At 51.0% G+C, this 25,778-nt stretch overlaps 1 protein-coding gene across 2 annotated transcripts; it reads left to right on the top strand.

The window, feature by feature from the left end:
- Window positions 1-564: 564 nt before the first annotated feature.
- LOC133347460 (cytochrome P450 7B1) lies at window positions 565-25,672 on the top strand. 2 transcript variants are annotated; one of them, XM_061559720.1, is made up of 8 exons: window positions 565-600; window positions 1,326-1,421; window positions 16,694-16,830; window positions 19,090-19,274; window positions 19,757-20,198; window positions 21,486-21,692; window positions 22,350-22,528; window positions 22,873-25,672. In XM_061559720.1, the coding sequence occupies exons 2-8, from the start codon at window positions 1,345-1,347 to the stop codon at window positions 23,182-23,184; spliced, it is 1,539 nt and encodes a 512-aa protein (XP_061415704.1). In that variant the 5' UTR covers window positions 565-600; window positions 1,326-1,344; the 3' UTR covers window positions 23,185-25,672. The 2 variants fall into 2 exon arrangements, with proteins under 2 accessions (XP_061415704.1, XP_061415703.1); XM_061559719.1 differs by lacking the exon at window positions 565-600 and adding an exon at window positions 604-626.
- The last annotated feature ends 106 nt before the right edge of the window (window positions 25,673-25,778 follow it).

The following is a 25,778-nucleotide window of genomic DNA, read 5'->3' as shown; positions in this document are numbered from 1 at the left end:
GCTCTGTGTGTCAAAGGATAAGAGCGGAAAAGCACGAATTGTATCGCGAACAATGAGAGGCAATTTCCCAAAGAGACAGCACAGACCGATAGCAACGGACACATTGAATTACCGATGTGGGTCATGACCTCGCACCTCTGCCCTTCGGTATACACAGTTACACACATTCCATGGGTGTTTCCATGTAGCATTTGGAGGCTGCACAAATTCAACTCGTACTCAACAGTCGAGGTGTATGGTATCCTGTGCAGCAACACTGCTGCACGGCATCGTACTTATTGCGATGTCGCTAACAATCGTCTTATCGGCGTCACCCTCAACGAAAGTCATTCCGTGCAGGGCTGCACGCAAGCGACACGCGCTGGGCGAGTGTGCGAGTCGAGGGCGTTGCGGGTCGGTGACCCTGGAGCAGCAACATCGACATCTGCACGCATCTCGCGGCGGCGGCGGCGGGAGGAGGAGGTGGTGGTTGGTGGTGGTGGTGGTTGGTGGTGGTGGTTGGTGGAGGTGGAGTCACTCGGCACCCGGAGGACGCCGCCCTCCGCGTTCGCTCCCTCAGTGCGCGCGCGCCTCGGCAGCGAAGAGGACCACGGGCGCAGAGTAAAAACCCGCGCCGTGTGGGGGTGGTGAGACACGTGTAGGAGTGACAGACACGTCTAGAGTGATAGACACGTGTAGCAGTGACAGACACGTGTAGGAGTGACAGACACGTGTAGAGTGATAGACAAGTGTAGGGGTGGTAGAGACGTGGAGGAGTGATAGACACGTCTAGAGTGATAGACACGTGTAGAGTGATAGACACGTGTAGCAGTGACAGACACGTGTAGGAGTGATAGACAAGTGTAGCAGTGACAGACACGTGTAGAGTGACAGACACGTGTAGCAGTGACAGACACGTGTAGAATGATAGACACGTGTAGCAGTGACAGACACGTGTAGAGTGATAGACACGTGTAGCAGTGACAGACACGTGTAGGAGTGATAGACACGTGTAGAGTGATATACACGTGTAGGGGTGGTATAGACGCGGAGGAGTGTGCGTTGCTTGTCTCGAGTGGGCGTCTATCCGTCAGCGTTTCCATCCCGTGCTAAATGTGCCAACTGTGTCCTTGGCTCCAGTGAAGGAGGAGGAGGTGGTGGAGGGGGGTGTGGAAGCCCCCCCAGGTGTTGGGCATCTGCCAGTCATCTCGCTCGCTCAAACCCGCGACGTCTGCTCCGTGACGGCTTCAACGTCCACACGCGCCTCGCCGTGGTGATGCCATCGTGCTTGGTGGCTAACTGCGGCTGCTGCTGTCGTTGTTGTTGTTGTCGTTCGTTCCGTGCAGGTGCAGCCGAAGCCCTGCAATGTCTCTGGCTGTGACCGTCCTCTGCCTTCTGCTCGTCTTCGGCGGCCTTCACTACCTGCTGGGGCTGCGGCGCAGGTGAGAAGACGGGGAGGTGGTGGGTGCTTCTGAATGGACGATGATACTTTAATATTAATAATAGACAGTAATTATTAAATTACCCAGGGAAATCCGAAGACTCTTTCAGGAGGGTCCTTCATTTGGGAATATTTGTGGTCAACACCAATGTACATTGTGTGTGCGTGTTTGTTTGTTTTAATCTATGGGAGGAAATAAGAGAAGCCGGTAGTAACCCAGGCAGAACAGGGGGAGAACATTCCAAGGAGTTCTGATGTCAGAGCCTCCAGCGGCATGCAGACGTGGCCTCAGAATAGATTGTGGAGCGCGCTCGTGTAACAAACCATGAAGGCACTGCCCAGAACCCCAGAGGACATCCACAATGGCATTCCTCGGACAGAGCCGACCGAGGGATGGAGACGTCGTTGGCTCTAAAGAGCGCCACAGCAGATCTCGAATCCTTGGTGCAGCTAGCACCACGGCAGGATACCAAAACAAAAAGTCGCGGTGCTTCCCATGAATGGAATCGCGGAAGTTTGCGCGGACACAGTCGCTGTCTTCCGATGCCCTCCGCTGTTCGAGTGTCGGTCTGTGAAGATGAAAGCCATGCTGCCCCACGGTGTGATGTCAGGGCCAAGACGTAGCGCCTCCGATTTGGCACGGTTTGGCTACGTACGGCGCGGAAAAGAAGTTCAACATAGACACACACAAGTGTGTGTGTGTGTTCTGGGCAGTGACTGCAAGAAAGTGTGTGTGCAATAGGTGTGTTGAACTTCTTTCCGTGCCAAATCTGAGGCGCTACACGCCTTGGTGCAGCATGGCTTTCCTCTTCACAGACCGCACTCGAACGGCGGAGGGCATCGGAAGACAGCGACTGTGTCCGCGCAAACTTCTTTCGCCGCCGTGCGTAGCCAACTGGGCCAAACCGGAGGTGCAAGTGGCCAGCTTCCTCGGTCTTCTGAGCCATTGGAAGGATATCGGTGGCTCGTAAAGTCTCGACGATACAACGACGAGAGGGCGACCGGCACGGGGGTGGCGTTGGCATCGGGCTTCTCGCAGTTGCAAAACGTCACCCAGTTGCACAAACGTGCTCGATGGACATTGTTGTCGTATTAGCGGAACGAATAATTGCCGCTTTATGGTGAACGTAGCCGCTTGAGAGGATGTGTGCTTCTTTCTCCCTCGGGGAGCCCGTAGACTTTGATCCAAATGATGGGATGATAACTGCATTGGCAGTGGTGCACTAAGCACACGTAACAAACAGACGAAAAATCTCAGGTTTAACACGTCTAAACTAAACACAGGTAGAGTTTGATTTGGGCCTTATAGATTCTAGGCTGCTCATAGTTTGCAGAGTTTCCAGGCTTCTTTCAATAGCTTCATGAGACCCTGTGTAGATAACCGTGTTTTCTCGTGCAGTTCCCTCGCCTCTGCTGCTCGCTACATGACCGCTGTTCTGTCTTGCCGGCAGGTCTTCTGTAGTAGTCGCGGAGTTCTGTGGAACTCCTCCGGATTTCTGAAGCACTGTGGTGGGTCTACGCACAATGAGGCGTGCATCCCCAGGAATAGACTTTTGAGAAGTATCCATCTCAGAGGGTGTAATCCTAAACTTTGCAGCGGATGTCGGGGACAAGTCATAGCTGGTAAAGTAGGATGTAGAATAGTGGCAGAGCAAACCGAGCAAAAGACACGATTCGGGCCTCGTGCACAGATCGATTTACGCCGCAGAAACTCGATTGACTACATCATGGGAGTTATCTTGCCAGTATCAACATATAATAATAGGTGTTACCCTTTCTGGCAATAACACAGTTGTGTTAAGTTGTTAAAGCACCAAACATAATTTTTTTGCAATGAATCATATCGGCATTAACCACATATACTTGTGGTGAACATGCAAACAAAAACATGCTCTGGTAGTACATGATGCATTGACTTTGAAACTGATTGGTCCACACCAGAGACTAGGCTCTAAAGAAAGCTGTCTCTTTGTTAATCTCGAGTGAGTTTGTGAAATTGTACCTATTGGACGTCCTTAAATGTGCCTCATAAAAAGGAAAAACACATAGCCAAGCGACGTTTACCATTTCTATTGGAAATGGTAAAACATGATTCGATTTACCACGGGGTTTCCAGGAACACATTATGTCGTAAAAACTAAGGTCGCCTGTATATATATTTTAAAGTATATAATATGAAAATACCAATTTGTAGAGTTCGATTCATGAGGGGAATTGTCTGCAGAACAGATTAAACTTGCCTCGAGACATAGCCCGGGAGACAGCTTTCACGGGGATGTCTTTAAATATATATATTTTTATAAAACAATTGTATATAGCTTGATATATCCAAGTGATACATCTCGCTTCACTCTAGCAAAACCACGTGCAGGGAAAGCAACTGTTGGCTTCGTTCCAATGAGAAGATCCCCGTAGCTGATAAAATACGTTTAAAGTTAACGTCTTGAACGTCATGCATTTAAGACAGATGTCAAACATTGCAACAGTTTCCCAGTGTCGCAAGCCGACCCCATTGGATTGCCGATCGAATTTTCCCACCATTCAGCACTTTTCAAGTATCTGCCCCTGTGTTCGAGCTAGGGACACCAGGGAGAGATGATCTTAATCTGTTAAGTGGGGTTTTTTTAAAATCTGTAACTCAAGGGGGAGAGTCCCTATTCTGCATCGTCGTGGAGCTTTAGCATGGGGGAGAAATCACATCAACCCTCCATCGTGGACCCTGGGAGGGAGCGGTGACATAGCGCGGTTGGCATGGTCCCCGGTGCTCCGAATGAAATGTACCCATCTGTCCAGTACCCATCACCGTTATATACAGAGATAAAAACAACTCTTGTACAGGCGCTTGGTGGAATATTACGTCGCAGGATCGTGGATTGGCTACAATGAAAGATGGATAACGCCATTGTACACATCGTCTGCTCACGTCTTAAAACAACATTCGGTCAACGGACTCGGATTGTCGACAGCCTCGATCGATTCACTAATTGATTGCAGCTTTAGAAAATTGGCGAGGATTTCTGCAGAGCGACAGGACGTGGGGTGCAATGCGTGTGCCTGCAATGGCAATATTGGCAGAGCATGCTCTGGATTACCTTGGCACGCTCACAGTGCTTTGTTTAAGAATGACCAACAGTTGACCTTATGTGTCAGCCAGCCAGCGACATGCCATAATAAATCCAACGGGACCCGCGGTTGGAAGCTGCTCAGCGGAGCGCGCGTGTCACTTTCTTTGCTCTGGACTAAATCAAGGACGTTGCATATCTCCACGTGATGTAGTTGTTAACAGTGGATCATTCCCCCTGCTGCTGCTGCATTTGGCGCAACAGACACGCAGTCACCACAGCAGGGGGCTTTCTCTTCTCCACTCGCTTGTAAAGACGGCGAGGAGCCACGGCTCATTCGCCGCCGCGTTGCGTGACGAATGTTCGTGATCCCCGATTGGAATTCGACAGGGGGTAGGCCGAGTGAATAGGTAGCGGGATCTGTTTGCAGTCGGCTCCCGGGCCAAAGTGTGAAGCCGCACGATGCTACGCGCCCGCTGTCGTCAAGGATTTGCCCTCTTAGTTGCTTGTGCGGTGCAAATGGGTCGTGCACCAGGACTTGCAATCTCGAGAGCGCCGGTTCGAGGCGATCTCCCGGCGTGGCAGTTGAAACAATGGGGGCAAGGTTCTTAATCCCCTCAACCCGACCCCATTACCCGCCTCTGTCTGACCCAGCTGTGTACAGCCAATCAGCAGGTCGGGTGCGGTGGGGTAAAGTATGGCTACTTCCACCTCTTCTAAGACGTCTGATGAGCGTGGAAGAGTAGGCCAAACAAAAAAAACCTGATTCGAGGGGATGTATTGATATTTAACTTTTTTCGCACCGTACGTAGCCAAACGCGCTAATGGAGGTTGCGGATCTATGGAACTCGTGGACTGGAAGACGTGAGCAAGCCCTTGCAAGGGCTGCACGTATCCCTCCAGCTCTGCCACGTTACACACTTCACCCACTCGCGTTCGGGGCCCCACTACGTGGGAGGGGGGGCGGAGATTCTGTGTGCCCCTTGCCCCAATCCCCTCTGCACCGCACACGCCGTGTCCACTCCGTAATCCGCACAGCACTGGCGCTCATCCCCCCGGTGGGGGCTGGGGGGGGGGGCTAGGAGGGTTGGGGGGGGGGCTAGGAGGTGGGGGAGTATCCCACGTGTAATCTGTTGACGCAGCTTTCTTTCCGCTCTTTTGCTTCGGCTCGTGAGAAAAGTACAAATACTGCAGGGCTGGAGTAGTGCACCTTCCACGCCGCGGTTTACCCGCCAAGCCGCGTGGCGATTCTTTCCAGGAGGGTCCCTGCTCCACGAGCCGCCTGCTGCACTGCAGCCGGAAATTCCGGACCCTGCTGCTGCTACCACCGCAGCAGCAGCAGCATCGGCAGCAGCGATACGAGAAGCGGCAGCGTCAGAATCAAAGCAACATGCCCAGCAGCAGTCGCAGTATTATCGGTGGTAGTGTAGTGGTGTCATTTCACACGGACAACTTATTTTTCTCCTGTCACGTTATTGGTACAGAACTCCTCGTGTTCAACACCACGCGACTCCGTCGCAACTCTTCCTATTGTACTCCTCGTCTGCTCCGCTCCGCTCTGCTCGCTCTCTCTCCGCTAGCCTGCTATGTTGCACTCTGCTCGCTTCTCCACTGCTAGCCTCTTAATATACACTCTGCTAGTTTCTCTACTGCTAGCCTGATCACACTCACTCCTCCAACCTCGCCCGTGCCTCCAGCGGGGGATCAGCCAACACCGCTGAAGAGGACGAGGTGTGGGGAGCGGGTCCCGGACTTCTCTCCTAATTCTCTCTTGTCTTCACTCCAACCAACTCTCCGCACATCACCTTATAACCCCTCACTCATTAAGAGACCTCAAGTAGCCCTCGTTGAGCCGTTGCTCACGTGGCGTCTCCGCCACGCTTATCGCCTCCATCTCCCGCCTGCGAGTCGCCTACACCGTGTTTGCATTTGCAGGCAGCCAATCACCGCGATGCATCTTAATTGGTCGCCCCTCTCTGCACCTGTTCGCCCTGACGTGACCTCACTGTCCGCAGCTGACACGTGCGTGCACACTGCAAACCCCCCCCCCCGCGCGTTACTCCACTACAGTAGTAATAGTATTATCAGTGGTAATAGTATTAACAGTAGTCGTATTATCAGTGGTATTAGTAGTATTAACAGCAGTATTGTCAGTGGTAGTCATAGTAGTATTAACAGCAGCAGTAGTAGCAGCAGCAGTAGCATCATCAGCATTAGTAGTCTTGCCAGCAGAAGTAACAGTCGTATAATTATCAGCAGCAGTAGTAGTTCCAACAGTAGGTGTCGTGCAGTGAGTCACAACAAGAGATTAGAAGAATCCCGTTGCACGTGTACGAGGACGGGACCCCCAAAGAGGCAGCAGTTGCACGTGGCGGGCAGAGCGGGCGGGCGGTGGCGCCGCGTGGGCGACTTGGGGCGGCATTGGAGCGAGGTGACTCGGGTCCGAGAGGGGGGGGGGCTCGGGCGTGGGAGTAACGGGAAGGGGAATGCGGGGGATGGGGGGTGAATGCGGGCTGGGGGGCTGGGGGGGGGGGTGAATGCGGGAGGTGGGGGCTGGGGGAGAGAGTAACAGGGGGGGGGGGGTGAATGCGGGCTGGGGGGGGGGACTCTCCTCTGGAGAAGGAGGTCAGCGGAGTTTGCCAGAGCGTGGGAGGAGGATACCAAATCGGCAGAATGCAAGTCGCTTGTGTTTATTTGTTTCCGCTGCGGCGATACACGGCAGCCACTTGGCAGTCCGGGACGTCACAGCGAACTCGTTGCCGGCTTGGAAGCCAACTTGAGAGCCTCCGTTCAACCAATTCTTATTTTTCACAACTTTATTGTTGTTGCCTACAACATTTCCTTCCCGGAGCACCCAGCCCGTGTCTCAACACCTCTTGATAAACCATCTCCTCCGCTCTCCCCGCCAACAAATCCTTTTGGGGTCCCCTCCCCCCGTTCCTCTCTCCCCTTTGTTGCGCCTTCCTTGCCCAGCGCCCGCCACGACCACTCCGGGGCGTGGTGCCTCGCGTCCACCCAGTCCTGGACGTGTCCCCACACGACCTCCAACAGCAGCAGCAGGAGTAGTAGCAGCTACAGCAGCAGTAGTAACAGCAACAGCCGTAGGAGTAGTAACAGCTACAGCAGTAGGGGTAGTAACAGCTACAGCAGCAGGAGTAGTAACAGCTGCAGCAGTAGGAGTAGTAGCAGCTACAGCAGCAGGAGTAATAGCTGCAGCAGTAGGAGTAGTAACAGCAGCTACAGCAGTAGGAGTAGTAACAGCTGCAGCAGCAGGAGTAGTAACAGCTGCAGCAGTAGGAGTAGTAGCAGCTACAGCAGCAGTAGTAACAGCAACAGCCGTAGGAGTAGTAACAGCTACAGCAGTAGGGGTAGTAACAGCTACAGCAGCAGGAGTAGTAACAGCTGCAGCAGGAGTAGTAACAGCTACAGCAGCAGGAGTAGTAACAGCTGCAGCAGTAGGAGTAGTAGCAGCTACAGCAGCAGGAGTAATAGCTGCAGCAGTAGGAGTAGTAACAGCAGCTACAGCAGTAGGAGTAGTAACAGCTGCAGCAGCAGGAGTAGTAACAGCTGCAGCAGTAGGAGTAGTAGCAGCTACAGCAGCAGGAGTAATAGCTGCAGCAGTAGGAGTAGTAACAGCTACAGCAGCAGGAGTAGTAACAGCTACAGCAGTAGGAGTAGTAACAGCAACAGCAGCAGGAGTAGTAGCAGCTACAGCAGCAGGAGTAGTAACAGCTACAGCAGTAGGAGTAGTAACAGCAACAGCAGTAGGAGTAGCAACAGCTACAGCAGCAGGAGTAGTAACAGCTACACCAGCAGGAGTAGTAACAGCTACAGCAGTAGGAGTAGCAGCAGCTACAGCAGTAGGAGTAGTAACAGCTACAGCAGTAGGAGTAGTAACAGCTGCAGCAGCAGGAGTAGTAGCAGCTACAGCAGTAGGAGTAGTAACAGCTACAGCAGTAGGAGTAGTAGCAGCACCAGCAGTAGGAGTAGTAACAGCTGCAGCAGCAGGAGTAGTAACAGCTACAGGAGCAGGAGTAGTAACAGCTGCAGCAGTAGGAGTAGTAACAGCTACAGCAGCAGGAGTAGTAACAGCTACAGCAGCAGGAGTAGTAACAGCTACAGCAGCAGGAGTAGTAACAGCTACAGCAGCAGGAGTAGTAACAGCTACACGCAGCAGGAGTAGTAACAGCAACAGCAGTAGGAGTAGTAACAGCTACAGCAGTAGGAGTAGTAGCAGCTACAGCAGCAGGAGTAGTAACAACTACAGCAGCAGGAGTAGTATCAGCTAGAGCAGCAGGAGTAGCAGCAGATACAGCAGCAGGAATAGTAACAGCTGCAGCAGTAGGAGTAGTAACAGCTCCAGCAGCAGGAATAGTAACAGCAACAGCAGTAGGAGTAGTAACAGCAACAGCAGCAGGAGTAGTAACAGCTGCAGCAGTAGGAGTAGTAGCAGCTGCAGCAGTAGGAATAGTAACAGCTACAGCAGCAGGAGTAGTAACAGCTGCAGCAGCAGGAGTAGTAACAGCTGCAGCAGCAGGAGTAGCAACAGCTGCAGCAGCAGGAGTAGCAACAGCTGCAGCAGTAGGAGTAGTAACAGCTACAGCAGCAGGAGTAGTAACAGCTACAGCAGCAGGATTAGTAACAGCTACAGCAGTAGGAGTAGTAACAGCTACAGCAGTAGGAGTAGTAACAGCTGCAGCAGCAGGAGTAGCAACAGCTACAGCAGCAGGAGTAGTAACAGCAACAGCAGCAGGAGTAGTAACAGCTACAGCAGCAGGAGTAGTAACAGCTACAGCAACAGGAGTAGTAACAGCTGCAGCAGCAGGAGTAGTAACAGCTACAGCAGCAGGAGTAGTAACAGCTGCAGCAGCAGGAGTAGTAACAGCTACAGCAGTAGGAGTAGTAACAGCTACAGCAGCAGGAGTAATAGCTGCAGCAGTAGGAGTAGTAACAGCTGTAGCAGCAGGAGTAGTAACAGCAACAGCAGCAGGAGTAGTAACAGCTACAGCAGCAGGAGTAGTAACAGCTACAGCAGCAGGAGTAGTAGCAGCTACAGCAGCAGGAGTAGTAACAGCTACAGCAGCAGGAGTAGTAACAGCTACAGCAGCAGGAGTAGTAACAGCTGCAGCAGCAGGAGTAGTAACAGCTACAGCAGTAGGAGTAGTAACAGCTACAGCAGCAGGAGTAGTAACAGCTACAGCAGCAGGAGTAGTAACAGCTACAGCAGCAGGAGTAGTAACAGCTACAGCAGCAGGAGTAGTAACAGCTACAGCAGCAGGAGTAGTAACAGCTACAGCAGCAGGAGTAATAGCTGCAGCAGTAGGAGTAGTAACAGCTGTAGCAGCAGGAGTAGTAACAGCTACAGCAGCAGGAGTAGTAACAGCTACAGCAGCAGGAGTAATAGCTGCAGCAGTAGGAATAGTAACAGCTGTAGCAGCAGTAGTAACAGCTACAGCAGCAGGAGTAGTAACAGCTACAGCAGCAGGAGTAGTAACAGCTACAGCAGCAGGAGTAGTAACAGCTACAGCAGCAGGAGTAATAGCTACAGCAGTAGGAGTAGTAACAGCTACAGCAGCAAGAGTAGCAACAGCTACAGCAGCAGGAGTAGTAACAGCTACAGCAGCAGGAGTAGTAACAGCTGCAGCAGCAGGAGTAGTAACAGCTACAGCAGCAGGAGTAATAGCTGCAGCAGTAGGAGTAGTAACAGCTGCAGCAGCAGGAGTAGTAACAGCTGCAGCAGCAGTAGTAGTAACAGCTACAGCAGCAGGAGTAGTAACAGCTGCAGCAGCAGGAGTAGTAACAGCTACAGCAGCAGGAGTAGTAACAGCAACAGCAGTAGGAGTAGTAACAGCACCAGCAGTAGGAGTAGTAACAGCTACAGCAGCAGGAGTAGTAGCAGCTACAGCAGCAGGAGTAGTAACAGCTACAGCAGCAGGAGTAGTAGCAGCTACAGCAGCAGGAGTAGTAGCAGCTACAGCAGCAGGAGTAGTAACAGCTACAGCAGCCGGAGTAGTAACAGCTGCAGCAGCAGGAGTAGTAACAGCTACAGCAGCAGGAGTAGTAACAGCTACAGCAGTAGGAGTAGTAGCAGCTACAGCAGTAGGAGTAGTAACAGCTACAGCAGCAGGAATAGTAACAGCTACAGCAGCAGGAGTAGTAGCAGCTACAGCAGCAGGAGTAGTAGCAGCTACAGCAGCAGGAGTAGTAGCAGCTACAGCAGCAGTAGTAGTAACAGCTACAGCAGCAGGAGTAGTAACAGCTGCAGCAGCAGGAGTAGTAACAGCTACAGCAGCAGGAGTAGTAACAGCTACAGCAGTAGGAGTAGTAGCAGCTACAGCAGTAGGAGTAGTAACAGCTACAGCAGCAGGAATAGTAACAGCTACAGCAGCAGGAGTAGTAGCAGCTACAGCAGCAGGAGTAGTAGCAGCTACAGCAGTAGGAGTAGTAGCAGCTACAGCAGCAGGACTAGTGACAGCTACAGCAGCAGGAGTAGTAGCAGCTACAGCAGCAGGAGTAGTAGCAGCTACAGCAGTAGGAGTAGTAACAGCTACAGCAGTAGGAGTAGTAACAGCTACAGCAGCAAGAGTAGTAACAGCTACAGCAGCAGGAGTAGTGACAGCTACAGCAGCAGGAGTAGTGACAGCTACAGCAGCAGGAGTAGTGACAGCTACAGCAGCAGGAGTAGTGACAGCTACAGCAGTAGGAGTAGTAGCAGCTACAGCAGCAAGAGTAGTAACAGCTACAGCAGCAGGAGTAGTAACAGCTGCAGCAGTAGGAGTAGTAGCAGCTACAGCAGCAAGAGTAGTAACAGCTACAGCAGCAGGAGTAGTAACAGCTGCAGCAGTAGGAGTAGTAGCAGCTACAGCAGCAAGAGTAGTAACAGCTACAGCAGCAGGAGTAGTGACAGCTACAGCAGCAGGAGTAGTAACAGCTACAGCAGCAGGAGTAGTAACAGCTACAGCAGCAGGAGTAGTAACAGCTACAGCAGTAGGAGTAGTAGCAGCTACAGCAGCAGGAGTAGTAACAGCTACAGCAGCAGGAGTAGTAACAGCTACAGCAGCAGGAGTAGTAACAGCTACAGCAGCAGGAGTAGTAACAGCTACAGCAGCAGGAATAGTAACAGCTACAGCAGCAGGAGTAGTAACAGCTACAGCAGCAGGAGTAGTGACAGCTACAGCAGCAGGAGTAGTAACAGCTACAGCAGCAGGAGTAGTAACAGCTACAGCAGCAGGAATAGTAACAGCTACAGCAGCAGGAGTAGTAACAGCTACAGCAATAGGAGTAGCAGCAGCTACAGCAGTAGGAGTAGCAACAGCTACAGCAGTAGGAGTAGTAACAGCTACAGCAGTAGGAGTAGTAACAGCTACATCAGCAGGAGTAGTAACAGCTACAGCAGTAGGAGTAGTAGCAGCTACAGCAGCAGGAGTAGCAACAGCTACAGCAGTAGGAGTAGTAACAGCTACAGCAGCAGGAGTAGTAACAGCTACAGCAGCAGGAGTAGTAGCAGCTACAGCAGCAGGAGTAGCAACAGCTACAGCAGCAGGAGTAGTAGCAGCTACAGCAGTAGGAGTAGTAACAGCTGCAGCAGCAGCAGTAGTAACAGCTACAGCAGTAGGAGTAGTAGCAGCTACAGCAGCAGGAGTAGTAACAGCTGCAGAAGCAAGAGTAGCAACAGCTACAGCAGTAGGAGTAGTAACAGCTACAGCAGCAGCAGTAGTAACAGCTACAGCAGTAGGAGTAGTAGCAGCTACAACAGCAGGAGTAGCAGCAGTTACAGCAGGAGTAGTAGCAGCTACAGCAGCAGGAGTAGTAACAGCTACACGCAGCAGGAGTAGTAACAGCTGCAGCAGCAGGAGTAGTAACAGCGGCAGCAGTAGGAGTAGTAGCAGCTACAGCAGCAGGAGTAGTAACAGCTACAGCAGCAGGATTAGCAACAGCTACAGCAGCAGGAGTAGTAACAGCTACAGCAGCAGGAGTAGTGACAGCTGCATCAGCAGGAGTAGTAACAGCTACAGCAGTAGGAGTAGCAACAGCTACAGCAGCAGTAGTAGTAACAGCTACAGCAGCAGGAGTAGTAACAGCTACAGCAGCAGCAGTAGTAACAGCTACAGCAGCAGGAGTAGTAACAGCTACAGCAGCAGGAGTAGTGACAGCTGCATCAGCAGGAGTAGTAACAGCTACAGCAGTAGGAGTAGCAACAGCTACAGCAGCAGGAGTAGTAACAGCTGCAGCAGTAGGAGTAGTAACAGCTACAGCAGTAGGAGTAGTAGGAGTAGCAGCAGCTACAGCAGCAGTAGCAGCAGCTGCAGCAGCAGATACAGCAGTAGCTTCGGCAGTAGTAGCAGCTACAGCAGCAGTAGCTACAGGAGTAGGAGCAGCAGCAATAGTAGCAGCAGCTGCAGTGGCAGCAGCAGAAGCAGTTTGTGTTAAACGCTACAGAAGCATAATTATTGTAACCAGCTGTCGTAGCAGCAAAACAAGCAGGAATGTCAATAGCAGCAGCGGCATAAATGCTCAGCAGCAATAGCGGCAGGCAGCCGTGGCACGGCAGCCGCGACGGTGCTGTGAGTGCAGCGATGAATTATGAACGATTGGCTACGTACGGTGCGAAAGAAGTTCAACATACACACACCAAGGCCGTAATTATAATATATATTAGGGGGGACACATCCTTCTCTTAATATTCAAATATGCTCAAAATGTCCCCCCCCAATATATTGCTATAAAAATAATTGCTATGCTATGTAAATAAAATAACAATTTGCTAAATCTTGGCCACAATATCTGGACTTGTCTTCATATAAATCAATGCATAGATTTCTGTTTATATGATTGTGGTTATGGTTGTACTTTATTAATCCCTAATCTCTGTCATTACATACAATGAAACAAGAAATGGTAAAAAAGTAAAAACAGCAATGTAATATAATACACTATTAGACATTGTCAAAAACAAATAAAAGTCTATCCCATGTGTTAGTGAATTTTTTTATATTTTAGGCAGGAAATGAGTTTTCAAATGTATATATTTTTCTGGGTTGGGACCCCCAGACACCCTGGAAGATTTTGTCCCCCCCAATGTTGACTCCATGGCTACGGCCTTGACACACAGTGTACACACACACACAGTGTATACACACACAGTGTATACACACACAGTGTACACACACAGTGTATACACACACAGTGTATACACACACACACACAGTGTATACACACACACAGTGTATACACACACAGTATACACACACACAGTGTATACACACACAGTATACACACACACAGTGTACACACACACACAGTGTATACACACACAGTGTATACACACACACAGTGTACACACACAGTGTATACACACACAGTGTATACACACACACACAGTGTATACACACACAGTGTATACACACACACACAGTGTATACACACACACAGTGTCACTGTGTGTGTGTATACTATACACACACACAGTGACACTCGAGGGCGTAGGGGCCCCGCATCAGCACTCGGCAAACAGGCGGGCGGGCTCACGAGCGCCGATGGAGCTCAGTCTGGAGATGACCTGGCGAGGTCAGTGCCATTGGCACCCCCCCCCCCCAGCCTGCACTGGCACGCCGCCGTGCCCTGGACACGTGCGGCGCTTGTGTCGATCCACTGCTGGACAGGCGCGGTTCGCCAAACTCGGGGCGCCAGCAACTGGGCATGAGAAATAACACTGGTCAACAACATTTTTTTTTCTGGCCTGGACTTTTGCAGCTGTTTAAGACTCATTTCAGGGTGCTGATTCCAAATGTGATCTAAGATTTGCTCCATCACATCTAATTTTTATGCTATCGGCATACCCCATTTTCATTGATTTTACCCGAAATTAACTCTGTCACTTATGATTGCAAGTTGTTGCGAGTCAGTGACTGCTTTAGTGTTAAAATATGGTGCAGCATTTTTAGGATAGTGTGTTTATAATATAATTGTATGTAGATATCCACATTTATGTAAAATTTTTCTTATGCAGTTTTGATTGAAAATGCAATATTTGATATCTCAAAAACCTGATGTGATAGACAAAAACAGATGCCAGATTTGGAATCAGCACCCCAAAATGACATTAAACCCGTTGGAATACCTCATGCCAGAAAAGTGTGTTGACCAGTGTTATTTTTGTAATAAAAATTATTTTAAATAAATAGGTTGGTTGTGTTTTTTTTCCCCAAATAAATATACTGATTCTTTCGAAGTGAATTGCCTAATGAAGATAACATTTAAAGTTGTTCATATTAGAAACGGGTGGTGGCGAAGGCGTCCTCCGAGTGAGAGATTCCCCTCTTGATTCACTGCGATTCGCCTCCAGCGTTGTAGCCACGCCGCTTGAGACCCATTCAGGGTGGTGGAGAAGACGCCCGTGGCTGCGATGAGAGACAAAGTCATGACACGCGGTTGCAGCGTACGAAAAAATACAGCAGCTCACAGCTTTTGGCAGTGTCAAAGTGGTTGTGCAATGTGGACTTGAGGTTCATGGGGACAACATTTGAGTGCTTTGCTGTTTTGTTTCGTACTGTTTATAAATGCCTACCGTTGGTAGATAACACGGTTATATCACTTTCACGCGAAGGCCAATGACATGACGTGGTTGTTCTTCATTAGAACGACGTCTTTTCAGAGGTCACTCACGAGCCGCCGCTGCAGGCTGGACAAGGCCCTCCCGCGCTCACGTGGACCGTGTCGACGTTGTGGGTTTTACTCTCCAACACGCGGCCGGTGTGTGCTGAACTAGTGACGAATTGGCACGTTACGTTCACGTGGCAAACCTTACTAGTTGGCTGTGTCGGGTGGTAGCGGGTTTAACGACACATTCACATTTACGCGATCAAACCCAAACACCTCTAGTGTGGATGTTAAACTTCTTTCGCGCCGTACGTAGCCAACCGTGCTAATCGGGAGTTGTGCCATGTCGGACGCGGGGGTTATATGACCATACTTCGCCACGCTGGTCAGTGGGGGGTTGTGAATGCGGGGAGCAGAAACATTCCTAAAATATCTATAGCCCCAGCGCAGCCTTACAGAGCCGATAACACTTGCTGCAGAGTGGGCATCGCAAGGTCAACGATCAGAAATCGTAACGATTTGTTAAATTGTTGAATGGGCAAATCATTTGAGCGTATTAACCAATCACAAATCTGTCAACTCCTTATCAGTGCCTCCCTTGTTACAGACCAACTGAGACCGTATTGGTCACCCCGTGTCCCTTATAAATCTCAACGTTCATCCTACAAAGTCCCATCACAATGGAGAAACAAACAAATCGACAACAAATTAGATTTTTTTTGCCAGTATTGAAACGGTTGTACGCCATATGGACCTGAAAAATGTATTTCCCTGTACAATAATGCGGAGAAAACCGTATGGGTTGACAGGTAACCAGTCATAGAAAATCCTCGCCACGATGAAGCCCCCGGCACTTTGAGGGCAGTTGTGTAACCCACTTAAACCTCTGAGAGTTTTAACAGAATCTTCAGATCAAGTGGGGACCGGCAAAAACATTTTTAATTTAACCATGTGAGAACTCAAGTGACCAGGGGAGTCTCGCTTGCGAGAGTGACCTGGGTTTTTAAGTGCAGGTGTGACTCGTGGATGTGGGATTGTTATTTCTCTCTTGCCTAACCACTGCAAATGCTACTGGAACCCTTTGTACAGATCCATTAAAGTAAAAACAGTTCCCAGTTAGTGAGAGCTGGTTCATCAATCACCCAGTGACCGCTGTACATTACAGTTCATTCTGTCACGTGCAGTGGAGATAAGGAATTGGGTGCTCCACCCCAGATATTGGGTGGCGAGATGTTAACTACCTCGCCTGGAATGCAGGAGATCGTGGGTTCGATCCCGACCCTGACGCCTGTTGTATATGTGGAGTTTGCGTGTGCCTTTCTCCCCGTGGTCGCGTGGATTTTTCTCCGTGTTTTTCCTCCACATTTAGAATCAACGTGCGTTTAGAGTATTTCGCTGCTATACATTTCCACACGTGATAAGCCACTATCGTTGAGCTCAATAAAAAAAAAACAAGATAGTTTTATAGTTCGTTTACATGACACCAGCAGGGCTCCAACTTGGGTCGACTTTGCGCTTCGCTCAGGAGTAATAACCGTTCAGTCGTGGGAGGAATCTCGCTTAATGTGCCCCATGTCTCCCCGGACCACCATCCACCCCCCGTGTGACGCAGGCGCAAGGGGGAGCCTCCTCTGGTGCACTCGTGGATCCCCTTCTTTGGAAGAGTGGTCGAGTATTCCAAGTGCCCCCCCAAGTTCCTGCTGCGTCTTCAGAAGAAGCATGGGGACGTCTTCACCGTGCTCATACACGGTGCGCCATCCGCTTCTCCTCCTCCTCGTCTCTCTCTCTGCTCTCGGGGGCACACGGGCGCCCCAGCACCGTCGCTAACCCGTGCGTTGGTCGGGTCGTGGCCGCCCCCGGGGTTGTCGCTGGCTTCCAGCTCACGATGTCCGACGGTTTCGCTCCACGTTGCTGGGAGATCCTTCAAGAACCGAACCCGAAGAAGCTCTCTCCAGTTCGTGGGGGGGGGGGGGGGGCAAAACGTCGGACATCGCGCTGGTGGAAAACACACGGGTGTAGCTACGACACAGCAGCGCAACGTCGACGGACACCTGCGCAGTGGCATGCAGAGTGTGCGGCGTCCGCACAGCGGTCTCGTGGCCCTGGGGCCGCGTTGTGAGCACCACGCGCGGGTCACACAATCGCCCCCCCCCCCTTAACGTGTGCATGTTGAACTTCTTTCGCACCCTACGTAGCCAACCGTGCTAATCGGAGGTGCGGGGCGGGTCGGGGGCGGACAACAACAAAGTCGACAGCTTGAGGAGCGATGTGCTTCTGTCCCGCAGTGGCTCAGACACTGGGCCCGCACGTTACATAACACTCGTGTCGCGCGGGCCAATAACAGCGCCGCCGGCACTGTTACGACAGCTGCACCAGCACAAAGTGAAATATTAACTCAAAAGGGTGATACAAATAATATCCCCCCCCCCCCATACACCCCGTCACCTTTTGACCCTCGAGAGAGAGAAAACGAATACGGAGTGAAGCAATATCTGGAAGTGTGTCGCGGGTTTGCAAATTGGGTCTCCGACTAGACTTGCGCTCCGGTGCCATGTGACGAAAGCGGTGGGGGACAAAGCCACAGCCGTTGCTGGGGGTATTCTGGATGTGGTGGGCCAGGTGCGGGGATATTTGGCAGCACGCCGAGCCGGGCGGCGTTTCCCTCCCTCTGGGTTTCGTGGTGATCGCAACATTTTATTTAAAAACAAGTCACGGGTTAGTCTCTGGCCGCTGCGTGACCTGTGACTGTGACGTCCCTTGGTGATCTGTCACCATGAGCGGGGCGCGTACATTGGCGCATCAAACCTATCGATGCATGTCACCTCCTAAGTTCACGAAGTATGCACGTGTAAGAATCGATGGAGTTTTGACTTAAAACTTTCGTGACTGCAGGAATTAATATTTTTTGTTTGTTTCGGTAAAGTCACGTCGATAGAAACCACGACGTTTCGATCGCCTGATGACGACCGCTTGTGTTGCGATCGATACGTTGTGCTTTCTATCGACGTGACTTTACCGAAAGAACCAAAGAATATGAAATCAATGGAGTGTTTTTTTCTTTTCCTGGCACTCCGTATTGATTACAGCAACAGGTAGCAGAGTGCACAATTATACATCATATTCATCACAGGTAAGCTCACACCGACTACATTATTGATACATGTAATTTTTTAATATATATATGGGTGGAACGGTGGGCGCAGCGGATAGCGTTGCTCTCACTGCGAATCGAGCGGCCTGAGCTCCATCCCGGGCACGGCTAACACCAGTGGCGAGTAATATCTGCGCCACCCCTAATTACAATTTATGCGTAGCATCGGTCGACTTGGGATGGCGGCAGCTGCAAGTGTACTGTCGTTTCTCCTACTCACCAGCATCATAATCAGCCATTGTCTGTCCACTGTTGGATAAAGACCTCCGCATGCCGTCGCCATCCTTCACAGCCCAGCGCTGCGATCTCCGTGTTCGTGCGCCTGATACTGCCCGCTGTCGATAAGCAGATGATACATTAACGATTGCCTAAGCGTTATTTTAAACAGTTGTTTTTGTTGTGTGTCATGAAGTGAGACGAACGCATTTTCATTCGGAAACGTTTGCATTGAGCAGTGCAGCACCCTGTGTTGGAGGAAGGGCCCTTGAAAAATGGGGGTCACAGAACTACTTCTGAGGTCACTTCAGCAGGCCTCTCTATCCGCGCGAGCATCACATCTTTTTATGCACCACAAAGAGTTGTTCGTATGTCAATCAAACTGAATTGTTTGATTTTGATAGCTGATATTTCGACAAGTTAGAAGAAACCTCAAATCTTAATTACGTTTCGTTTAGAGCCGGTCATCGGGTGACTGGGCTGGACACATCGACTCGCTCACACTCGAGCACTTATCCAGCAGTGGATCTACAAACGGCCCGCACATCGACACATCTGCACGTCTCAAACGCGTCCACGTGGGCCACCGCCCCCGCCCCACCACCTCTGCCTCTTGACTCAATTTGTCGTCGTTTTCACAGGCAAATACTTCACCTTCCTGATGGACCCTCACATGTTCCCGTCGATCATCCGGCACGGGAAGCAGCTCAACTTCCACGAGTTCTCCTCCAAGTTCTCCTGCATCAACTTCGACCACCCCCACGTCGACGACCTCCTGTTGGGCGTGTGCAATGACGATCTGCTACGCCTATACACCTTCCTGCAGGTGAGGCCAGACCGTCGTTCCGTTTTTTGGGAAATCCGGGATTGTGCGGGCTGGTGATCAACGCGGAAGAGGGACGAAGCTTTGCGCTTGAAAACCTTGCGTGGCATGGTCAGCACGGCGACGTCTCCGTGACTTCACGGCACCCCCCCCCCGAACGGTTTCTGAAAGTGGTTCGTCCGAGCCGATGTTGGTTTTCAGGAAGTATGTTCTCGTTTTTGTATTCAGTCGTGTCGGTGTCATATTTTTGATTTCTCCTTTGACGCGTTCGTTGCCACTCCGATTTACATTCACATTACTTCACGGCCGCCACTCTTTTACTTTATTGCTTTCGTCACGCTGGCGACACGGCTCACTCTTGCAACTTCCCTGGTTTCTCGAGTTCTCACCTAGCTCAGTCAAACAAATTCAAACTTGGCCTCCACAACTCCCCGGATATTTCCCGCCCACCCCCCACCCCAACCCCGGCTCCGTCGTCCACGCAGGGCGCCGAGCTCACGAACGTGACCAACATCGTGATGGCGAAGCTGCAGCAGGTGGTCTTCCACGAGCTGAACGAGGCCTTGGTGGGCAGGACGGGCGGCGACGTCCACGGCTGGTGCACGGACTCCCTCTTCAGCTTCTGCCAACGCCTCATGTTCGAGGTGACCTTCGTGATGCTGTACGGCACCTCGGGGGACGCCGAGGCCGACCGCCGCCTCTGCAAGAGGCTGCAGGCGCACTTTGAGCCGTTCGACAAGGTGCTGCCGCTCATCTCAGCCGGGGTGCCCCTTTGGCTGCTGGGCTCCGCGAAGCACCACCGCGACGAGCTGAAGCGAGAGCTCACGCACGAGAAGCTGTCGCGCCGCCGCAACGTCTCCATTATCGTGCAGTCGAGGATGAGCGTGTGGGACGCGAACAAGAACATGCAGGACACCCACAAGGCAGGTGAGTGAGCGACTAGGTGCGGAATTTGTTCCAACGGTTGTGGTCATTTATTTTTTCGGGTTCGGCAAAGTAAACGATCTGACCAAATCCGTGTCGTCGAGATGACTCGCCGCCCCGACGCAGCCAGGCGTACTTAATTGTCGCGCGTGCAAATCGGTGCAGCCCACCGCCGGTAAGTTGTAGGAGCAATTCTCGCGACAGGTCTAGCGATTCGCTACAACGTTTCGGTTGAAACGAAGGTCTACCATTGTCAGATGGACTCGATCCAAGAAGTCGGAATTGTTCGTTGATTTACCGGCGTAGTTGAATGCTGGTATGCCGTTTAATTTTTTTAATTGGTTTTAATTAGTTTTAATTGCTTCATCTGTTTTCGTGTGGTGGAGGAGTCTTAACGGCACACAGTTGGCGAGATAATTTCGTGGCCTGACCCAAAAACGAATTGTGAATCATAATGTCGACTGTGAAAACTCAAGCGTTGCTTTCCTGAATCGGATGCTCCGTGGGTTGAACGGGAAGGTTTCACAGCTCCCCGAGGTGTTCTTGGCTTGTACCGCAATTGAATTTAGATGCTATATATGAATCCAAATTTCCTGGGTAAATATTTAACATTCATCTCTGTTGCAATTTTTTTTGTTAAAGGTGCTCAGCACTCGTACAGTATTTAGGCTCTTTCAGCATCTCCCGAAACCAAATAACATTGGCATATCACTTGTAGTTTAGGAATTTGGCAACAAACCACCGGAGTAGCTTCTTTTTAAAGAGATTATGTTGCTCGGGGCAATACGAGTTGCTAGTCTGAGTCCGGTCTCCAGTGACCTAAACAATATCACAACAAATGTGGTTCTGTACTTAATTTAGCAAATCTTCCAGCTCTGAAAGTTACATTTTTGCCAGTTGGAATGCCATTTGATAGAGTGGGTCGCCAACCCAACCAAACCTCTCCAAAAATCAATCCCTACTTACATGCACAAAGTAATAGGCCTTTCCGATGGGGTTTCAGGGTTGACTGTGCGCTGTTTGGCGTGATGTCCAACGTTCCGTTCCGCTTGCTTGAACGCAATCCAGGAGAACTGAGCTTTAATAAGCTCTCGGCACGTCCGACGAACGTCGGATCGCGTGCCGAACAGCCCACGGCAACAACCCGAAAACAACACGGAGAGCCGTGTGGCGGCACGGCCGCCAAAAACCTCATGGCAGCCGCCCGGCGTCTTCCCTGCCATGCGCTTCATGAATGCACACCGGTCTACCCAATCGCACCCCCCCCACCCCCGCCAACACCCCGCACAGGGCACCACCTGGCCTTCCTTTGGGGCTCCGTCGCCAACACGGTGCCCGCCATCTTCTGGAGCCTCTACCACCTCCTGCAGTGCCCCCTTGCGCAGCGGGCCCTGCGTGACGAGGTGGACGCCACCCTGGGGAAGAGCGGAGCGCCGCTTAAGCTGGGCTCCCCGCTGTGCCGCAGCCGTGAGGACCTCAACGCCATGCTCATGCTCGGTGGGTGTGGCGCGCCGACGGGGCGTGGAATTGTTTTTCGGATCGTTACGTACATATCTTGCGTACGTGCGTGTTGAACTTCTTTCGCACCGTATGTGGCCAAACGCGCTAATTCGGAGATGCGTTAATTGCCGAGCACGGGCCGGAAGGAGTATGCATCGTCACAGCTGTGAGTTCATCAGCAACGGTGGAGCCGATGAAGTTCCACTTCGACCACTCCACCTTGATCCCTCCACCTCGACCCCACCACCTTGATTCATTTACTGAAAACTAATTTATTTAGGACTGATTTTTGTACTTAGTTTGTTCTCCTTCCCCCTCACCACCGATTGGCACGGTTGCTACGTACGGTGCAAAGGAAGTTACATTTTCACATGTACATACAGAGCCGGCCCAGCCACTAAGCGACCCTTGCAATTGCAAAGGGCCCCGTGGCCAGCAGAGGGCCCCCTAGAGTTCACTGCTAGCTAGTGGGTGAAAAAAATCATACATCAAAGGGACCTCCAACCCAATTTTGCTTAGGGCCCCCAAAGGTCTAGGGCCGGTTCTGTGTACATACATCAACGTACATTGATTTCTCCTCCCGATCCCTTCTCTTTGACACCCCACCGCCCTGACCCCTGCCGCATGAACCCCGCCATGGAATCGGCGCATCAGGCAGCGCAGTGAACGAGAGCCTCCGCCTGACGAGCGCACCCATGAACATCCGCGTGGCCCTGGAGGACGTGGCCATCACGATGGACAGCGGCTTCACCCTGAAGCTCCGCAAGGGCGACAAGATCTCCTTCTCACTGCAGACGCTGCACACCGACCCGGACATCTACGAGCAGCCTGAGGTGCCACCCCACCGCTGCTGAATGAGTGCCGTGGCCGTTGGGTGTCTGTGGTCTGTGGAGGAGTGTTGGTGGATGAGCGGTGCGTTGAGTGTCTGTGGAGGAGTATTGGTGGATGAGCGATGCGTTGAGTGTTGGTGTTTTTTAAGGAGTGATTCACGCGTTGAGATGGACTCTCATCCATTCACCTACACCGTGCAGTTCATCCGCCTGTTGGCTTTTGCGGACCAACACTTTTTGTGCGACGTTTGCTTACAATTCGGCTTCTCCGAGTGGGGGGGGAGAGGGGGGAATAGCCGTGTGACCCCTTCCCGTCGGCGTGACGTCGCCCTCCATCGTCTCCCCAGGTCTACAAGTTCGACCGCTTTGTGCAAGATGGCAAGGAGAAGACCACCTTCTACAAGAACGGGCGGCGCCTCCAGCAGTACCTCATGCCCTTCGGCTCCGGCAACAGCATTTGCCCCGGCCGCTTCCTAGCCCTGACCGAGGTCAAGGACTTCATCTTCCACTTGCTCGCCCTGCTGGACTTGGAGCTGTTGCCCGGCCAGCCGGACGTCGGCATGGACATGAGCCGCGTGGGCATGGGCCTGTTGACCCCCAAGCGCGACGTCCTCTTCCGTTACAGACTGCGTTCGCACGTCGGTTCGGCCGCCGCCTGAGCCTGCACGCAAAGGGGACCATGGGAGGTCGTGCCACCAGGCCGTGTTCTCTGCTCGTCTCCCCTCCACCTTGGCACGGAGAGTGATAGAGAATCTCGGGTGGGCAGATGGGGGCGTGTCCCCGACCGGCAGTAATGCTCTCTCCCTCTCTGTCTTTCTCTCTGTCTCTCGCTCTTTTGCCTTTTTTATTCTTCTTCCCGTAGGTGTGTATCAGTCACGGCGCTTGCCCGGGTTGCTTTCATCGTGCGCAGTCAGACGAGGGTTCATTCTGACCGATATGAATGTAAGACCTTCAGTACTGATAATGAACTATGTACACCCTTTGACCTAGGTAAAAAAGTGACTAGAAACAGGTTATGCTACCATTCCATTACTAGAGGGAAGCGTTTTATAAATGTCGAATGCAGTCAATACTCGCCCATCTTCCGGAGAGGGTGAATATACATCTAAACTGCAATAGTCAACATAAGACACATATGAGGCATAAGATGTAACAGGACAAAGATGGTTGAGGGCAAAAGTCTTACGTGGCTTCAGTTTGCTCATTTTTATGAAGGAATAAAGATGAAGCTCGCGTGTAGGAAGAAGGGTTGGTCCCAGCTTATATTACATAACATTCACGATCTGTCTAGGGCAGTGGTTCTTAGCCTGGCGTGTGTGCACCCCCTGGGGGTGAGAGATGCCCTTTCTGGGGGTGCTAGAGACGGACAGATTTGTTTAGAAGATAAGTCATTGGAACACAAATGAAACACGGTCACGTAAGTACAACTACTTTAAAAAAAATCAAACGTGTGTACTTATTAACATGTTTTTTTTACGATTGAGAACCAAAGGGTGCAAGGCTGCAGTATAGGTTAAGAACCGCTGGTCTAGGGTATATCCCTGCTTACACGAAGAGTGGGGCAACACACCCCTCCGTCAGTAACCTAGAGACGTTGGTGGTAATTCCACGTTCCCATGGTGGGTGCCAGTCGATCCATAGCAATGACTATCTGTAATGTGGAACGAATTTCTATGGATGCCACATTTATTTGGAGACCAGCGTTCTAACCACAGCGCAACCTATCAGTGTATAGCGTTGCACATTCACGATTCACCTCGTGAACTAAAACAACGGACAAGACCGGTGGTGGAACGGAGACAACGTGTCCCGGGGGGGACTGCCGCCAAGATGGAGTGGTGGGTTCACGTGGAGGCGTGAGATGAGATGTGATCAACAGCACTCCCCCCGTAAGCCTGTTGAGGCTATACAGGCGATCGTTGCCTCTATTGCGATCAACTGATTGTAGTCTTAAGCTGAACTTAATGGTACAACACACGGGAGAGGAACTTTGTCGCAGAATAAAAATGCCGTTAAACATGTATAATGAACGCGTTGGCAGCCACGTGTCGCACGGGGTGGGTCAGGCTTTAGATTTGAGATAAATCTGCCGTTTTCTGGCCTCACCCTATGGTTTGTGTGGCTTAAATGGTGGCCTTTTGATGGCATCAACATTCCAAATTTGTTTCTGTCCATCCAATAAACTTATCCTGTCCCCACATTCCATACCTGTCAACCCCTTATCAGTGCCCTACCTTATTACACCAATTCAGACCTTATTGGTCACCCCGTGCCCTTGTAAATCTCAACGTTCATCCTGTCCCATCACAAGGGAGAAACGCAAACACATAGACACAATTTTAGTTGTATTGAAACGGTTGTACGCCGTGTGGACCTAAAAACTCAATTTCCCTTTACAAGAATACGGGTAAATCGTATGGGTTGACAGGTTATGATGAAATTACATTTGTCCCAAATCAGTGGTGCAGTTTGGTTGGTGACCACAATATATATTTATATATGTTACATTCAGCCATGTTGGATTGAGCATCGCCATGGCGACCACATGGCCATATCCAACCAATCACAGTGCTTGTTGCGTGTGAAACGACACGTGCAAAAAAAAAGTTTCAAGGCCACATGCAACTTTATTGACTCCACGCTGCAGCCCACGTTAAGCGCAGGATGTCAACATTGTCTTTTGGCAACGTTGCAAAGAAATTGCACCTTGTAACTGCAACTTTACGCCGCGGGCACTGAGACCTATCGGCAGATGAACGCTGCACAGGCATCTCGTCACCTCCGTGTTATAACTAAAAAACTTCCGCATTTACAAAACATTACCTACAACCACGCTGCCGTAAGCTTGTAATTGTCATGAGCAAATCTGATATGGTTAATGTTATCCATTTATATGTGTGCCTTTATTTTTCCAGTCAAGTTTTTGTTGTTGTTTAAACTTTGAATAGCTTTGGTCGAGGGGCGTTCTCTCGTCCAACGCGGCCTTCTGATTTGCTCTCTGTGACTTCAGTGTGAGCTGAAGTTATTTAACTTCGAAATTCAGTATGATTCCCATGTATGCCTTGGTTTTCGAGATCTTGGATAATTGTATTAAAGTGATCTCCATAAATTAAAGTGCAATTTTATGGTTTGCAAAGGCTAGGCACTTGGATATATATCGAATACATTACTCTTTGCTAAAATCTAATGTGTGCGGTCGATGGTAGAGAAACCGTTTCTTCATATAGTTCTCTGCTCGTGTGGTTGTTTGGCC

Source organism: Lethenteron reissneri, chromosome 26, assembly GCF_015708825.2.
Source record: "Lethenteron reissneri isolate LAM-NWPU_2019-01 chromosome 26, ASM1570882v1, whole genome shotgun sequence".
Taxonomy (NCBI): Eukaryota; Metazoa; Chordata; class Hyperoartia; order Petromyzontiformes; family Petromyzontidae; genus Lethenteron; species Lethenteron reissneri.
Note: the sequence above shows the minus strand (reverse complement) of the source record. Positions and strands in the feature narration are given on the sequence as shown.

Excerpts from the sequence above, each read along its gene's own strand:
- LOC133347460 (XM_061559720.1), top strand. The coding sequence starts at position 1,345 with ATGTCTCTGGCTGTGACCGTCCTCTGCCTTCTGCTCGTCTTCGGCGGC. Across the intron at positions 16,831-19,089 it reads CTTCACCGTGCTCATACACG|GCAAATACTTCACCTTCCTG; the intron begins GTGCGCCATCCG and ends TCGTTTTCACAG. Across the intron at positions 22,529-22,872 it reads ACATCTACGAGCAGCCTGAG|GTCTACAAGTTCGACCGCTT; the intron begins GTGCCACCCCAC and ends TCGTCTCCCCAG.